This window comes from Diachasmimorpha longicaudata, chromosome 10 (assembly GCF_034640455.1).
Source record: "Diachasmimorpha longicaudata isolate KC_UGA_2023 chromosome 10, iyDiaLong2, whole genome shotgun sequence".
Classification (NCBI taxonomy): Eukaryota; Metazoa; Arthropoda; class Insecta; order Hymenoptera; family Braconidae; genus Diachasmimorpha; species Diachasmimorpha longicaudata.
Genome location: NC_087234.1, coordinates 5,803,433 through 5,819,324, shown reverse-complemented (window position 1 = coordinate 5,819,324; position 15,892 = coordinate 5,803,433). Strand labels below are relative to the sequence as shown.

At 40.9% G+C, this 15,892-nt stretch overlaps 6 protein-coding genes across 7 annotated transcripts; all 6 read left to right on the top strand.

Moving 5' to 3' along the window:
• Window positions 1–615: 615 nt before the first annotated feature.
• Window positions 616–2,768, top strand: LOC135166926 (probable cytochrome P450 6a14). The gene is made up of 2 exons (XM_064129676.1): window positions 616–2,494; window positions 2,592–2,768. The coding sequence occupies exons 1-2, from the start codon at window positions 1,159–1,161 to the stop codon at window positions 2,762–2,764; spliced, it is 1,509 nt and encodes a 502-aa protein (XP_063985746.1). The 5' UTR covers window positions 616–1,158; the 3' UTR covers window positions 2,765–2,768.
• A 236-nt stretch (window positions 2,769–3,004) lies between these two features.
• LOC135166928 (probable cytochrome P450 6a13) lies at window positions 3,005–4,906 on the top strand. The gene is made up of 2 exons (XM_064129677.1): window positions 3,005–4,371; window positions 4,451–4,906. Exons 1-2 carry the CDS (start codon window positions 3,039–3,041, stop codon window positions 4,618–4,620), a joined length of 1,503 nt encoding a protein of 500 aa, XP_063985747.1. The 5' UTR covers window positions 3,005–3,038; the 3' UTR covers window positions 4,621–4,906.
• A 154-nt stretch (window positions 4,907–5,060) lies between these two features.
• Window positions 5,061–13,776, top strand: LOC135167064 (uncharacterized). Its single transcript, XM_064129915.1, has 10 exons — window positions 5,061–6,496; window positions 6,612–6,777; window positions 6,938–7,033; window positions 7,080–7,184; window positions 7,228–7,246; window positions 9,582–9,635; window positions 11,926–12,802; window positions 12,919–13,140; window positions 13,212–13,463; window positions 13,542–13,776. The coding sequence occupies exons 1-10, from the start codon at window positions 5,170–5,172 to the stop codon at window positions 13,709–13,711; spliced, it is 3,288 nt and encodes a 1,095-aa protein (XP_063985985.1). The 5' UTR covers window positions 5,061–5,169; the 3' UTR covers window positions 13,712–13,776.
• Window positions 7,206–9,498, top strand: LOC135166930 (uncharacterized). Of its 2 annotated transcripts, none has more exons than XM_064129680.1 (4): window positions 7,206–7,356; window positions 8,407–8,529; window positions 8,646–8,777; window positions 8,842–9,498. In XM_064129680.1, exons 1-4 carry the CDS (start codon window positions 7,339–7,341, stop codon window positions 9,019–9,021), a joined length of 453 nt encoding a protein of 150 aa, XP_063985750.1. In that variant the 5' UTR covers window positions 7,206–7,338; the 3' UTR covers window positions 9,022–9,498. The 2 variants fall into 2 exon arrangements, with proteins under 2 accessions (XP_063985750.1, XP_063985749.1); XM_064129679.1 differs by lacking the exon at window positions 7,206–7,356 and adding an exon at window positions 7,535–8,236.
• Window positions 9,610–11,225, top strand: LOC135166929 (uncharacterized). Its single transcript, XM_064129678.1, has 3 exons — window positions 9,610–9,765; window positions 9,907–10,610; window positions 10,753–11,225. The coding sequence occupies exons 1-3, from the start codon at window positions 9,735–9,737 to the stop codon at window positions 11,005–11,007; spliced, it is 990 nt and encodes a 329-aa protein (XP_063985748.1). The 5' UTR covers window positions 9,610–9,734; the 3' UTR covers window positions 11,008–11,225.
• A 970-nt stretch (window positions 13,777–14,746) lies between the features above and the next one.
• LOC135166931 (uncharacterized) lies at window positions 14,747–15,892 on the top strand. The gene is made up of 4 exons (XM_064129682.1): window positions 14,747–14,913; window positions 14,975–15,097; window positions 15,318–15,461; window positions 15,584–15,892. Exons 1-4 carry the CDS (start codon window positions 14,866–14,868, stop codon window positions 15,731–15,733), a joined length of 465 nt encoding a protein of 154 aa, XP_063985752.1. The 5' UTR covers window positions 14,747–14,865; the 3' UTR covers window positions 15,734–15,892.

The window sequence follows — 15,892 nt, the reverse complement described above, 5'->3', positions numbered from 1 at the left end:
GAAGGACAATTTCTCTCTCATTCGTTCGCAATCGCACAAATTTCTTTGATAACGTCTTATCACGGGGTCCATTCATGTCTCCCCAGTTGAGATGAGAAGAGCGACCATAAAAACCCGCACAAATATTAAAGAGTTTTTGTCATTGTTTGACAACATTCGAATTTTATCGCTGACACGTTCATTCAGAAAATAATAAAAATTGTGTAAATGAAATTTCTTTACGGCTCGTGTAACATCTGCCATCAAAGAAGGTAATTCACTCGCGAGGAGATTCCTTGTTAGCCGTCAGAAGACAATTCCGGAGATTATCGGCTGACGGTAATTCTGGGAAAAAAATTCTGAGAGGAGGATAATCCATTTTGTCGTAGCTTCCGACAATAATTTATTCAGGCACATAATAAATATATATAACTTTTAAAAGGCGCTTTCACAAATTTGACATGACAACCTCAAAGTAGGTGCGTAAGACTCCCAACTGATGCGCAGACGATCATGTGCAGAAGAAGAAACCATCTAGGATCCATTAACCATCTGAGATGGAGCCTAAAAGTAAAAATAATCTGAATCTATCAGCATATTATTCGATATGACCCTTGTTTACGATAACTCCGATGATACCCTTGTCCTGGATCACTCATTTTTTAATCTTCAATTATGAATTTGTCGAGTCATACCGGTTGGTTATATGTATCACCCAAGAGATATTCCGGTCATTCCACTCTTGTCCTTCCCCCTCTCGGTGCGTACCCCAAGATTTGCGATCGCTCATGGATGCACCACACTATAGCCTACCGGGGCCATTAGCACACATACACCTAATCACACACACTATAAGTTGCGTTCCAATAAAGAAAACACCATTCTGTTATTTAGAACACCAGTTGTGACGGTTTATTGTACGTAAATATTAATCTTCAAGATTTGATATCGAAGTAATTGTCGAGTCATTCAGTGTTTGATCTCAATGAAAATACACGGCCCCGTCCTATATACTCTCAGATGCTTCTGCATCTTCCTCGCGAATAGATAGTGAAGTGCGCTTCAACTTAAAACATTCATATATTCAGAAGTTGTAAACACCAACTTTCTGCGTCGTCACCTGATAAAATTACGAGACCATAAAAATCAACGCCCACAAAGGTTCCGTCGAGACGTAAAATGTCGTTTGGAAGCGTCGAAGTGCTGTTATGTCTGTCATTATTGGTAGTGGTAATTTACTACTACTACCTGACGGTAATTTTTAATTTCTGGAAATCGCGAGGAATTCCTGGGCCGAAGCCAGTGCCAATTTTTGGAACGATGAAGGACGTTTTCCTATCGAAGCTTTCTATGGGATCGTACCTCAGACGAATTCACCAGCAGTACGGAGATGAACCCATGGTGGGGATCTACACTGGCACGAAACCGGTGCTAATGCTGAATGACTTGGACCTGATAAAGCAAATTCTGATCAAGGACTTCAAGAGCTTTTCGGACCGCGGTATGGAGTTTCATCAGAAGCACGAACCACTGAGTTTACACCTGTTCGCTCTTGAATCTAAAAGATGGCGACAATTAAGACCCAAGTTATCGCCGGCTTATACAAGTGGAAAATTGCGGGAAATGTTCTATCTTCTTCGAGAATGTGCAAACGGATTAAATAGCTATTTGGAAAAGTTTGATGGTGCGGTCATTGATATTCGCGATGTTGCGGCGAAATATACGACTGATGTGATCGGCGTTTGTGCCTTTGGTCTGCAAATGAATGCCCTCGAAGATGATGACAGTCCCTTCCGACAGATGGGCAAGAGAATCTTCAGCACTAATTTCAAAAGCTTTCTGCGATTTCGGCTGAAAGACTTGTCAATGCCGTTGTTTGATGTCATCGGTGGTTGGCTCGTCGACGATGAGCTTGCAGATTTCTTCATCAAACTGACTCGCGAGACAATCAACTACAGACGAGAGAACAACATTGTGAGACATGATTTTTTGGATCAGTTGATGGACCTAAAAGAAGAGTCGGACAAACTCGATGATTTCGAGCTGACTGATTCCCTGATGGCTGCTCAGCTCTTTGTTTTCTTCATTGCTGGATTCGAGACGTCCGCTGCCACCATCAGCAACTGTCTTCTAGAGCTCGCGATGAACCACCAAGTGAGGGACAGACTACGGCGGGAGATACACGAACAGCTGAAAGAGACTAACGGAGAAATCACGTACGAGGGCATTCGGAAGATGGAGTACCTGGACCGAGTGATCAAGGAAACCCTGAGGAAATATCCACCGGTGGACACTATCATGAGGAAGTCGACCACACCTTATACCTTCCCGGGGACCAGGGTGAGCATTCCTACTGGCATAAAAGTTTGGATTCCAATTTATTCACTTCAAAGGAACCCAAAATACTTTCCTAATCCGAACGCCTTCGACCCGGAGCGATTCACCGAAGAGGCTATCAACATCCGACCACAAATGACTTTTCTATCGTTTGGAGATGGTCCCCGAAACTGCATTGGTAAGTTCTAGACATAAACCACTCCTCTATTCCGTCTCTTATTAATTTATTAGCCTTCAATTGAACTAAACGAAAAATAAATTTGTCTCTTCACCAGGCGCGAGGTTCGGCACGATGCAAAGTAAAGTCGGCATCATCACGATCCTGCGAGACTTCACAGTGGACATCTGTGAAAAGACTGACAAAGAATACAAGTTAAATCCTCGATGTTTTTTGCTGACCCCGCTGAATGGTGTGTTCGTGAAAATATGGAGAGCTTCAATCGCCTGAAACCAGACTTCCATGGAATTTATAATGTTATTATCATTTTTACTGTAATTAATAATATTGTTTTTTAAATAATAATGATACACAAGTATATGCGAAGAACGAGTTGGTATTTCTCAGATGATAACTCCATTGTCTGCCCATACTCTACCTCCGGTTCGTGACCACTGCCGACGCGTGTGGTACACAGCTGACGGCAGACGAGCAAATAGTCTTACGCGAGCAGCCGTTCACTATACATCGCACCCATTGACAGTAATAAAAAGTCTCTCCAACGATGGAGGTCACTTTAATCGAGTGGATAATAACACTATCCGTCTTATCGTGCGGTGTTTACTACTATTTTGTGAAGAATTTTAATTTCTGGAAGTCGAGAGGAGTTGCAGGACCGGAGCCCGGTTTCTTTTTCGGAAATATGAAATTCTTGATAACCGGAAAGGAAAGTTGGACCGCATTTCTACGGCGAATTTATCAAAAATACAGCGACGAACCACTGGTTGGAATCTACGCACACAGGGAGCCAGTTCTCATTATGAAGGACCTTGACCTTATTCAGGCAGTTCTCATCAAAGATTTCGGCAATTTCATCGATCGAGGGATGAAGGTAGATGTGCACGACGTCCTCTCGAATAACTTATTCATGCTCGATCCCAAAAAATGGCGCCCACTGAGGATGAAGTTGTCACCGGTCTTCACATCCGGCAAACTCCGTGACATGTTCTACCTTCTCAACGAATGCGGTAATCGAGTAGAAAAATATCTGGAAAAATTTGATGGTCAGTCTGTTGACATGCGCGATATAGCTGGAAAATTTGCAACCGACGTCATTGGCCTCTGCGCCTTCGGAGTAGAAGCGAATGCACTGGAGGAAGAGGACAGCGTCTTCCGGAAAATGGGTCTGCATTTGCTGCAGTCAATGGCGAGCTTGAAAGCTCTGTTGAAAATGTACCTCATGGACATGCTGCCGACTGTGTACAAATTCGTTGGCGGGCTCACCGCTGAGCGGGAAATTCAAAAGTTCTTCATCGACTTGACGCGTGATACGATGGAGCAGAGGGAGAAGATGAACATCACGAGGCACGACTTCATAGATCTACTGAGATCTCTCAAGGAGGAGCCGAATCAGATCGATGACATTGAGCTGACGGATGGAGTATTGGCAGCTCAACTATTTGTATTTTTTTTCGCGGGCTTCGAGACGTCGTCGTCGACCATCAGCAATTGTCTGTTCGAACTCGCCATGAATCACGACATTCAGGATCGATTGCGGGAAGAAATCGAGCGAGAACTGGGGAAATCCCGGGAGATCACGTACGAGGGGATCAAAAGGATGAAGTATTTGGATATGGTGGTGAAGGAGACCTTGAGGAAGTACTCACCCCTTCCAGTGCTCATGAGGAAGTCCGCAGAGGACTACACATTCCCGGGGACTAACATAAGTATTCCTGGCAAAACCGGGATCTTGATTCCCATTTGCGCTATTCACAAGGACCCCAATTACTATCCAGACCCTGAAGTCTTCAATCCTGAGAACTTCACGGATGAGGCAGTGCAGAATCGACATCCGATGGCGTATTTATCGTTCGGCGATGGCCCGAGGAACTGCATTGGTATTTATCATTCATTATAATACAATTTCTAATTACGTTCTTCACACTATGAGAAAATGACCTGGTTTTTTATCCCCAGGTGCAAGATTCGGCAGCATTCAGACGAAAATCGGCATCGCCAAGCTCTTGCAGAATTTCGCAGTAGATATTTGTGATAAAACCGATAAGAATTATACGCTAAATAACCGGGCCTTTATGCTACAACCGAAGAATGGTATTGTCCTCAAAGTAACAAAGCTCTCCTCATGATAAGATACTGTAAATTTCCTCTCGTCTTTTCAACCTGACAAACGATTTCCTAACGATAAACACGTTATACCACCGTAATTTTTTTACGTCTTTCGTGTGAATAACTGCGGTCTATCTTCTGATAATTATTCTTACGAGAAATGTAAATATTCTTGTCTAATAACACTCGGTGGCACTACAAAGTCGAATGACATGCACTGTCGTATTTTTTTTCTAATGTATGACTATCAATATTTACCAGATTATTGACAAAAAAATGAAAAATACATTATCTTCAAGAACCGGATGATTGTTCATGTGTTTAATGCGTCAATGAGGCTACAATGGCAATCAATGATCAAAATGGATTAATCATTTCCCTATTTTCCCCCTGCCAACGGGCCGACGAATTAAGCAACGTGTACATTTCTCGCGAGTGACTGTACAGTTACGCCACATCTGTGAGCTTCCCGACAAATATCAGTCGCATGCAAGGCACGTTGCTAAGCGCATCGCTAGTTTGGTGCAATAAAAATAACGTACAATAATAATAAGTGTCTTATTGTAACAATGTCCCTCGGATTAATGGAATGGCTTGTCACAGTCAGTGCGGTTATAATCGCCCTCTATTACTATTTCGTGTCGAACTATAATTTTTGGAAGTCCCGAGGAGTCCCAGGACCGACTCCCATTCCCATCTTTGGAAATATGAAGCCCATGTTCAATGGAAAAGTCGCCTGGCAAAATTTTCTTATCAATTTGTACGAGAATTACAAAGAGGAGGCGATGATTGGAATTTATATGAGAAAGGAACCGGTTCTCTTGATTCAAGACCTTGATATTATCAAGACGATTCTTATAAAGGACTTCAGCAACTTTGCGGATCGAATGGAGCAAAGGGATGTTCACAATCCATTGTCCAATCATCTGTTCATGCTCGAGGCGAAGATGTGGAGACCTCTGCGGACGAAATTATCACCTGTGTTTACGTCTGGAAAAATCCGTGACATGTTTTATCTTCTTAATGAATGCGCCACTCACTTGGAAAATTATCTGAATGAAGTTGATGGCGATTGCATTGACATGCGCGACGTTGCAGCCAAGTTCACCACCGACGCCATTGGTCTTTGTGCCTTTGGCGTCGAGGCGAATGCCCTCGGAAAGGAGGACAGCGTCTTCCGGCAGATGGGAAAGCGAATTTTCAGTCAGAATTGGAAAGTGATTTTGAAATTCCGAATGATGCGATTCTGTCCGCCCTTGCACAGGCTCCTTGGTGGTCTCCTGGAGGACTATGTTCTCCAGGACTTCTTCATCAACCTCACGCGGGACACAGTGGACTACAGGAAGAAGATGAACATCACGAGACACGACTTCATCGATCTCCTGAGGTCTCTGAGGGACGAACCCAGTCAGATTGATGACATTGAACTGACGGACTCTCTGATGGCTGCCCAGCTCTTCGTCTTCTTCGTCGCAGGATTCGAAACGTCCTCGTCCGCCATCAGCAATTGCCTGTTTGAACTCGCGATGAATCATGAAATTCAGAACAAACTTCGCAGCGAAATTAGGAGGGAATTTGGTGAGTCGGGGGAGATCACCTACGACAAGATCAAGAGGATGGAGTACCTCGATATGGCCGTCAATGAGACTCTCAGGAAGTATCCACCTCTGTCGATGCTGATGAGAATGGGAGAGCAGGCGTACAAAATACCAGGAACTGATGTATCACTTCCTGCTAGAGCTAAAATCATGATTCCTATTTGTGCCATTCAAAAAGATTCCCGGTATTTCCCGGAGCCCGAGGTCTTCAACCCGGAGAATTTCAGCGAAGAGGCGGTCAAAGGCCGACATCCCATGACGTTTCTGGCATTCGGTGATGGCCCCAGAAATTGCATTGGTAATTGCAACCTTCATAACATAATCCATTAATTGCAACTTTTAATCTTCAGTTCTTCGCAAACGAACAAATTTTGTGTTACCATTTTCCTGTTAATTATTTTTTGGTTTTTCAGGAGCCCGATTTGGCCGCATTCAGACCAAGATCGGCCTCGTCAAGATTATCCAAAAGTTTGTGGTCGACGTGTGTGAAAAGACTGACAAAAATTATGAACTAAACAACAGATCATTTCTGTTGACTCCGAAGAATGGTATCGTCATCAGAGTAACCAAATGTTCTTGATTTCATATCAGTCTACGATGGTAGACGATAAATCTTGAGATAGTGCCCAGATGACTACATTGTTATACCTTTTATCAAGACTCATATTCAATTTATTTCATAAATACGATGTCATCCACTTCACGTTCATAATGATGAATAAATGGCTCATTTTTACAGGAGATTGCTCCTGTTTTTTTCTCCTCTTCCTTCTCCACTTCCTGTTCTATTCACTAATGAAAAAATACGCTGTCGCTGCTCACCCGATATGAGCCAGTATGAGGGATAATTGGACCACAGATATATTGGTGATATAGTGCAGGCTGATGGGTTTTGACGTTCAAACGCAGTTGATACTCGAGCCTCGAAACGAATACATCGTACATCGCAGGAAAATTAGAGTGAACGTGATACAAATAGTCAAGAAGTGATACACGTGTATGTGTGTGTGTATGTGAATGTTGCATAAGCGACGAGACATTGAATCGGGTAAAGTTGTTCCATTTTAACTCTAGAATCGTCACTCTACGAGAGAAACACCACAGCTCCTGTTTAATAATAATTCTATGTTATGAGAAATCATGACGGTATTTTTGAATGTAAATAATTTCTACTTCTTTCGCTCTCAGTTGTGCCGATTGTTTTTATTGGAAAAAACCTGAAGCGCAAAAAAAACATTCATATTATCCTTCGATGACTCATTCAGTTGCTAATGATGACTGCAATTTTTTTTTCGAATATCTCGAGGAAAGCACGTGTGCAGAGGGGCGGGGGGAGGGGTGTTTATCATGAGTTTTTTCATAAAAGAATGATCGTGCATTCCATACTCGCGCCCTCAACGATGATAAAGAATTATCTTGCAATTTCTGGCCGTCCACCGCACTGATTAGCTATCAAAAATGTAATATCTGTAGGTGATACCAGCAGCGAGTGATAATCACTTTATTAAGATCCATTGATTGGTTTTTTTCCTGAAGCTGTTGCCTGACGATTTTCCAAATCAATTCGAAGCGGGTCCATTCAACTTTCGACTACGGCTAATTAATTTAATTATAATTAATTTAAAGAGTATTTCATTTTATTCGGCAATAGTTCGTCGAAAAAGCTTGTGCCGATTTTGCCCCGGTCGGTCAGTCTTTTAGACACTTTGTAACAATATTATTAAAAAATTAATTAAAGAGACCGTAGACCTGTGCATCGAGCCGCGCGAATGCCAACATTTTCCCATTTTTTCACTTAATTGCACTAATTATTCGGCCGTTTTGAGTTCCTGTTGTTAGATATTGGAAAGCGATAGAAAATACCTCGCTTCAAATTCCCGTTCCAAAATGATAAGGAGAAACAAAAATGAAAATAGTTCGGTTCAATTCGTCAGTTCGAATTTACCAACAGGTGGAATAATAACGCGTGATTCGACAGCCTTAATTCATCATGAATTCTGCATTGTTTGCGGTTGTTATCGCGCTTGCGCTGCACTCGGTAGGGACAAAGTCCTGAATTTTCCTCCCTTTATTTAATCCTGTGTTACAACTACCGGAAAAAACTGTCAGATGGTCATACATCTCAAATTTCCCCCAGGTCCCTCCCCCTGAGCAACCCTACGCCGACATCTTTTACCCTTCAGGGCTGACAATATTTTTTTATTGAAGGTATTCCCTTGCAAGCTCATAATAGACTCAATATATTCATTTTCGGATGATATATCGTCAGAACAAGAGACCAACACCCGAGAATGGGCAACGAATCTGAAGAAGGACCTCATCAATCCGCAAGTTTGTTCCCTATCAAATTGACTCTTCAAAATAATTTTCATTAGTTCAATAAAATGATTTTAACTGCACAAAGAGAAAATTGTGGAAGTTCCACAATTAACGATTATTATTTTCAGTTTGAAGCGTATGTATATGCCGACGACATAGCCCAGGGAAATCTGTGTGACTATGAAGACGACGATATAAACGGAATGGCGGCCCTACTCCTGACGATGATTTTCGAGGAAGCCATGTGTGAGCTGGGGGAGGTAAACGTCAATTTAGCTGATTCAATGAATTAAAAAGTTGTTCATAAAATAATCGTATGTCTAGGGAGAGTGGAAGGCCGTTTCGCAACGGGAAATTCCGGAAAAAATTTGCGAAACATTTCTTAACCAGACCCAGGATGAACAAATACTACTGAAGTATGATATCAATCTAGATAACGAAAACATAGCTGCGGCCAATTTGGTTGTGCGGTCTGCTCAGTGGACCCCGTACCGTCGCGGATGAATTCCAGTAAAATATTAAAAATATTGTGTGATTTAATTATGAAGCAACAACAAATGAACATTCCCTCAAGTTATTTCAATATATGAGAATATCTATACAAACCTCAACAATTAATATTTTCATCGTTAATAAATAATGTAAACCCTGTACTAAACTTATTTGTTAAGATAAAAATATTTCACTGTTCACCTAAACATTAATGACGAAGTGATAAAATTATTCAGTAAATATATTTATCCCTTTTTGGCTCAGTACACGAAGAAAAAAATTGTTTAATAAAATTACGAAACCGTTTCTCATTTTTCCACTTGTTCCATATTTGTTCTTGGACATTCTGCACTTTTTTCCGTAATTTTTAAACAATTTTTCTCTCTCTGCATTCAAAGCTCATCTCAGTACTTCAGTAGTTGCACATGATATAATTCAACTCCAAATGTAGATAACCCAATAAAATTAATTCAATGCTGGCAATGAAAATTGTTCTGCCCTACATGTCCAATCCCTGAGGTCGTCCCAAAAACCACGACTTCCTAAATGAGTGAATCCTCACTATTACTCAGATCCATCCATTATCCAATTCCAAATTCTGTCTAGCCAATTTAGTGAGATCACTCGTAATTTCCCACGTACGCAATATATCCTATACTCCACTATAAAATCCAAGAGTTCGCTCGACGAAAATATCACTCCCGACGCAATCGTCCAGCGAGAGGATGCAACGAGTCAGTCTAATTCCCTTCATAGGTACGAATAACAATTTCTCCATTACAATACAATATAACATATTTTTCCCTAATCGATTATCAAATTAACGTTTCTAGTGTGTAATTAATTTTGCAGTGAGTAAAAGCCCTTGAGACCAAAAATATTTTTTTTTCACTCTAGTCGGATTGATCGGCTACGATCAATGTGTTCGTGACTCCCCGGAACTGTGGAAGTACGGCCCCGAGTACAACTTCCACCTCCAGGTGTACGGAAGGCTGTCAATTAAACCGACCCACGATGTGGAGTCGAATATATCAGCAATAATGCAATGCCGGCCATTCACAACAAATTCCGCAAGTAGCAATAATGCTCTGCGATGTCACATAGACAACGCCGAAGTCGATAACTACGAGACAAATAAATCCTCCCTACCTCCGGAGATAATGCGACCGATGCCACCAGAGCCCTTCGAAATTACGGGATTTACATTCGACATTGTCTTCGGGATGGATCGAATAAACGAGATAAGGATTCACCAGGAGATAAAAAACTTCCGAATGAACATGTACCGAGATATTCTCAGTCAACTTGACATCGCATTCGATAGATTTGCACAGACCAATCAACGATTTTCAGCGAGAGATTACGCGCGTTCCCCGGTTGGTGAATGCGATACGAAATTGGAGAAGTTCCGCAGATTTAAATCTCCGAAGACAGAGTGGGATAGTCCGTGTAAACAACTGCGGCTGGAGGTTACTGGAACCAATTATCCGTTGGTTCTGATTGACAAGACGAGAAATATGAATAATTGCACGAAGAAGACGCCGTATTTCTTCGGTCGGGAGAACGTCGCCTCAACGGCCCCGTCCATCACAGCCGAAATCGTAATTATTTCAATTTTTTAAAGGGCCTCGGAACTTAAGGGCGGTCATGAAAGGCGGGGGGAATTTTCCTCGGTGAATTTTCCAGGGGAAAAACCACAGAAATGCCGGAATTTTTTTTTTTAAGTGACATAATTATTTCCAGATTTCATCGGTGAGTGGAATAATGATCGCCCCCCAGAACTTCGAATCTCGTACAACGAGAACAGGAACCCTGACTCTTCATACAACTGACCAGAAGACGTCATATCCAGTGACGGAGGAGATCAGCCTCCTATTGACATCGATTGAGCCAGCATCGACGCCATTCGAGCCGTTGGAGGTCTACGGAAGAACAGGAGTTCTAGCTGACGAGCCCATCATCACGTCCACTAATCACCTTCACAGACCGTCGGAATAATTGTTGCGAAAATTCGCGGAATTTCAATCAAAAATTGACAATGACCGAGTCGTCTAGTTGAAAAAAACGTAGAATTATTTCCAATTACAAATTGAGAGACAGCAATAATGAGCCATTGTAACCGTGTGCGTCTATCAGAGATTAATTATAATCTAATGTGACCTCAAACCATCACACAATATCCAGTGATGCAGAAAATTACTTATTTGTACCACTCACCGCGAAGTGTTTATTCGTCACAATCCTTTCCGTCGACATCAGTCCACGTCGCATCCGTGTGACGTAATCTCGTGGGTTTCCTTGTTGAGGAGTTGGTGCTCTTCATAATTCTCCCCACTTCCTCATCTCCCACCTCGGAATACCAAGTCGTAATCTCCTCAGTCCACATGTGTCTCTCCGACTGTCGTGAACCGCATAATCGTCTGAAATAATTTTTTGCGAGTGTGAAACCGCAAATTAATAACTGGTAGGGCCCTAAATTGTGCCATAAATTCTCGCCCAAAATGGAAAGGGAAAAATCTGCCAAGTGGATTTCAGAATTTGTTCTTTTTCTTATAATCCAATGACGTAAGTTGACGATGATACGAATCCGATAAATAATATCGAGAGCTGTTTACAATCCCGAGGTGGAGCGCCGCGATCTTGAACGTGACTGACGATAGAGGGCGAGGTCTTCAGGGACATGGACCCACCCTTAATGTTGAAAATTAATTATTCCAACGTTAATAATAACAAAAAATAAATTATTAACGACTTCCGTCAGGTTTTATCGCATCTTTCTGGCTGAGAGCGCACGATTTTTCCTCCATTTTCATATTTTGTTTATAAATTATAAATTCCAATCCGCTAGATTTTCATGAAAATTTTTCTTTCCTACAAATATTGGTAAAAAAAAAATTAATAACAATGTTAACACAGGACAACCTCTTGCCACACATCTGCAAAATGGCGGTGGTCCTGGAGGTTCTCGTCGTCATAACGACCGCACTAATGGCGTTATATTATTACCTGACGAACACCTTCGACTTCTGGAAGTCCCGGGGAATCCCCGGGCCGAAACCGATTGCGATATTCGGAACAATGAAGGAGTCGTTCCTCGCTCGAATGAATATAGCCACTTACCTAACCTCAATCTACCGAAATTACCCAGGTGAACCCCTAATCGGCCTCTACCAATCGCGCAAACCAGTGCTCATGGTGAATGACCTTGATTTGATAAAAGATATCATGATAAAGGACTTCAGCAAATTCGCAGATCGAGGTACCTCAGAGGACAAGTTTGATCCACTTTCCGCGAATTTGGTGAGTCTCGCTGCGGAAAAGTGGCGGCCATTGAGGGGGAAATTGTCACCGGTGTTCACTTCCGGAAAGTTGAAGGACATGTTCCATCTTCTTGTCCAGTGTTCGGACGAGTTCGAGAGGTATCTTGAGGGGATTAATTATGAATCAGTGGATATTAGGGACATCTGCGCAAAGTACACGACTGATATCATCGGTGTTTGTGCTTTTGGACTTCAAGCGAACTCCATGAGAGAGGGGGACAGCATCTTCAGGGTCATGGGAACGAGAATTTTCAATCCCACTCCTAAACAGGTGTTGAAGGGAATCCTGGTGTTCAATTTTCCCGCGGTTTATAATATTGTGGGACGGTACCTCCAGGATTATGAGCTCATTAATTTTTTTCTCAATTTGACGAAGGATACGATGGACTATAGAAGAAAAAATCATGTGGTGAGACATGATTTTGTTGACTTGCTGATGAAAATCAAGGATGATAGAACAGTTGAGGATATTGGTGAGCCTTGAGGGACCGAAAAAAATTGATAAAAAAATTTCCTACAATTTTTTCCACTTGTAAATCTTTTTTTAAAGTCAAAAATTTCTTTTCGTGAGGGAAAAACATTTTTACAGAAATTACCGACGAATTATTAGCTGCACAACTGTTTATATTCTTTGGAGGTGGTTTTGAAACATCGGCGGGAGCTATAAGCAACACACTCTTCGAGTTGGCGTTGAATCCTTCGGTTCAGGAGAAATTGCGGAAAGAAATTCACGAGACATTGGAAAAAAATGACGGACGGATGAGTTATCAGAATATCAAGAGTATGGAATACCTCGATAGCGTTATCAAAGGTTTGTCATAACGTGCGCTTCAATGTGGTAATTGTTTTCTGGTTTTTGTTTTCAATTATTTTTTTTTTCAGAAACTCTAAGGAAATATCCACCTATTCCCCTCTTATCCAGGGTATCAATGACCTCCTACACATTTCCTGGTTTCAATTTGACGATTCCGAAGGGGACAATGATCATGGTACCCACGTACGCGATTCACAGGGATCCTCAATACTTCGCCAATCCTGAGAAATTTTATCCTGAACGATTCGGAAAGGACAGCACTGAGAATCATCCTGATATGTGTTATCTGCCGTTCGGTGATGGGCCCAGGAATTGCATTGGTAGAAAATTGAATTGAAAAAATTGTGAATTGATTTTTCATTGATTTTTTAAGTGAATCAATCCTTTACTCCTTACAGGCTCGAGATTTGCATTGGTACAAGTCAAGGCTGGACTCATCACTGTATTAAAATCGTACGCAGTTGAAGTATGTGATAAAACTGATAAGAACTATGAGATCAATGAGAAAGCCTTTCTCCTAGCGCCGAAAAACGGAGTTTTCCTCAATATGAAAAAATTGAAGAAATAGGACTACTTTTCATATTCTAATAGGGATGATAATTTATTTAGGAAATAACAAACAAAACAATAAAATTCTGTTCAAAAGTCATAGCCAAAGAAAAATACAATAAATCTTCCCATAAAAATGACAAATTATTGTTTAAATTGAGGAAAAAAATTAACGATTCGGATTACGACTGATGAGAGTATTGTCTTCATGATGTCTCTGTTTTCGACAGCAATTGAGAGTTCATCACAGTTTATCAACGACTGAGTGGGATTCAAGAGTCGTCATCTCAAAGTGGTGCATCCAATATGCAAAAGAGATAAAATCGAAATGTTATCATTACTGGGGCATACGGTCATGGCTGGTAAAAACTGGTCAGACATATGTAAAAAGTACAACACACATATATTCTAATCTAATATATAAATTTTATAAGTTTGAAAACAACATGAGATTGGCCCAAATAATTATTTTGTAAAATAGATTATCAGGGGAGAGTCGACGCCGATGAGTTGGGTCCTAAATATAAGAAATAAAACGGCTAAAAAATTACTAAATTCTTTTCAATGTCCTAAAATAAGATTAAAGATTATTGTAGAATTAAGAAGTCCTTTAAACATCAGCAATTACAACGCATTGTTATAGACAAAGCCAATCACGTCACGACGATAAGTGATGTGAATGTTTTTTGGTCAGACGAAACACCTGAATCTACTGCGAGGGAAAAAATAATTCCAGTTTCATTTCATCGTAAAAAGTGATAGAAGAGTAAATAATATGGAATTCCATTAAACAAATACATTGTCTGGAACGATAACATCAACAAGGGACTCGGAAGGCGAATGAAATTATTGGAAAAATTGATTTATTCAAGAACGAGAAATAAAAAAAATTATTTTCAATTTTCTGAAATACATTTGCGTGAGACAAACAGATGTAATTTAAACAACTCGAAATGAAGTTTTTAAAAATAATTTTGCATGAGGCGAAATGCAGTTTTGAAATTACCTCAGCGGCGGGTGCGCTTTCCACTATCGATGATTATCGATAGGGGACTAATTTGTCGTGGCCTGTTTTTTAGCCGCTTCACGGAACAATAACAGGTCTGACGTTCATCACTATTGTTGGCGAATTTAACGAAGCAACAATTCAACAAACAAAATACTAAAAACACCATGAATTTGTTATTATTCGCCGCTGTCACTGCTGTCGCCCTTCATCAGGTATATTTTTAAACAGCTACTCGGCACTTTCGGCCATTAATTACCTCCATTTTCCCCGCAGATGTCGGCGTGCGAATTTCGAACCGGGAGTTTATACTCCCCCGGTGACCGATTCCACGAAAAACAAGACAAAAAGGCTAAAACGTGGAGTATTGAGCTAGAGGAAGATTTGAGTGAATTACAGGTTTGTCCTAATTAGCTATTAATATAAATTATAATTGATATTGAATCAGATAATTGGATATAATCGGATGATTTACCTGCACCGTTCCACCCAGGATTCGATGAACTGTTAGCTCAGGGGGGTTGCCAATGATCGGGGGTTAAGGGGAACTTTACGCACTCGACGTGTGGACAAAAAATCACTTTACGCACACACTTTGTATCGAAATGTTCTGTTTTAGTTGAAGATGACTTATAATGATGGCCGTGTATGGACCAATAACAAAATCAATGGGGTGCTCTTGTGCGACGAGGATGAGAATGCTGAGCCTTTCAAAAAAATGCTCTACACCAGTATAGGGATTGATTCTTGTGACTTTCCCCAGGTGAAAACCATGCATATTACATTTTTTTGATATGATCCATTAAAAAAAATCCTGATGAGGCCAATGGAATTCACTGGAAATTTTTTTTTGTCGTGTCCATTAACATTGATTTGTCTGTCCAGGGAAAATATGAAGCTGACGAGGTCAACGAATATCCCGACGACGTGTGTTCCAAAGTATCGGAAGTAACCGAGGAAAACGATAGCGTGATATATTTGACGGTCATGAAAGACGACGATGAACTTTTGCATGTTCGCGTGCATAAAGAATGAGCATCTGCCAAAATCCTTGGCTCTAACTAATTAATAATTGTCCAATAATAATTCATTCCTGATTTTATTATTTATTTATGTTATTGCAGTTCTTCTAGCGGCTTATCAAGAATCTTGAATTGTTGAAAAAATAAATAAAAATAAGATTGTCTGACCACA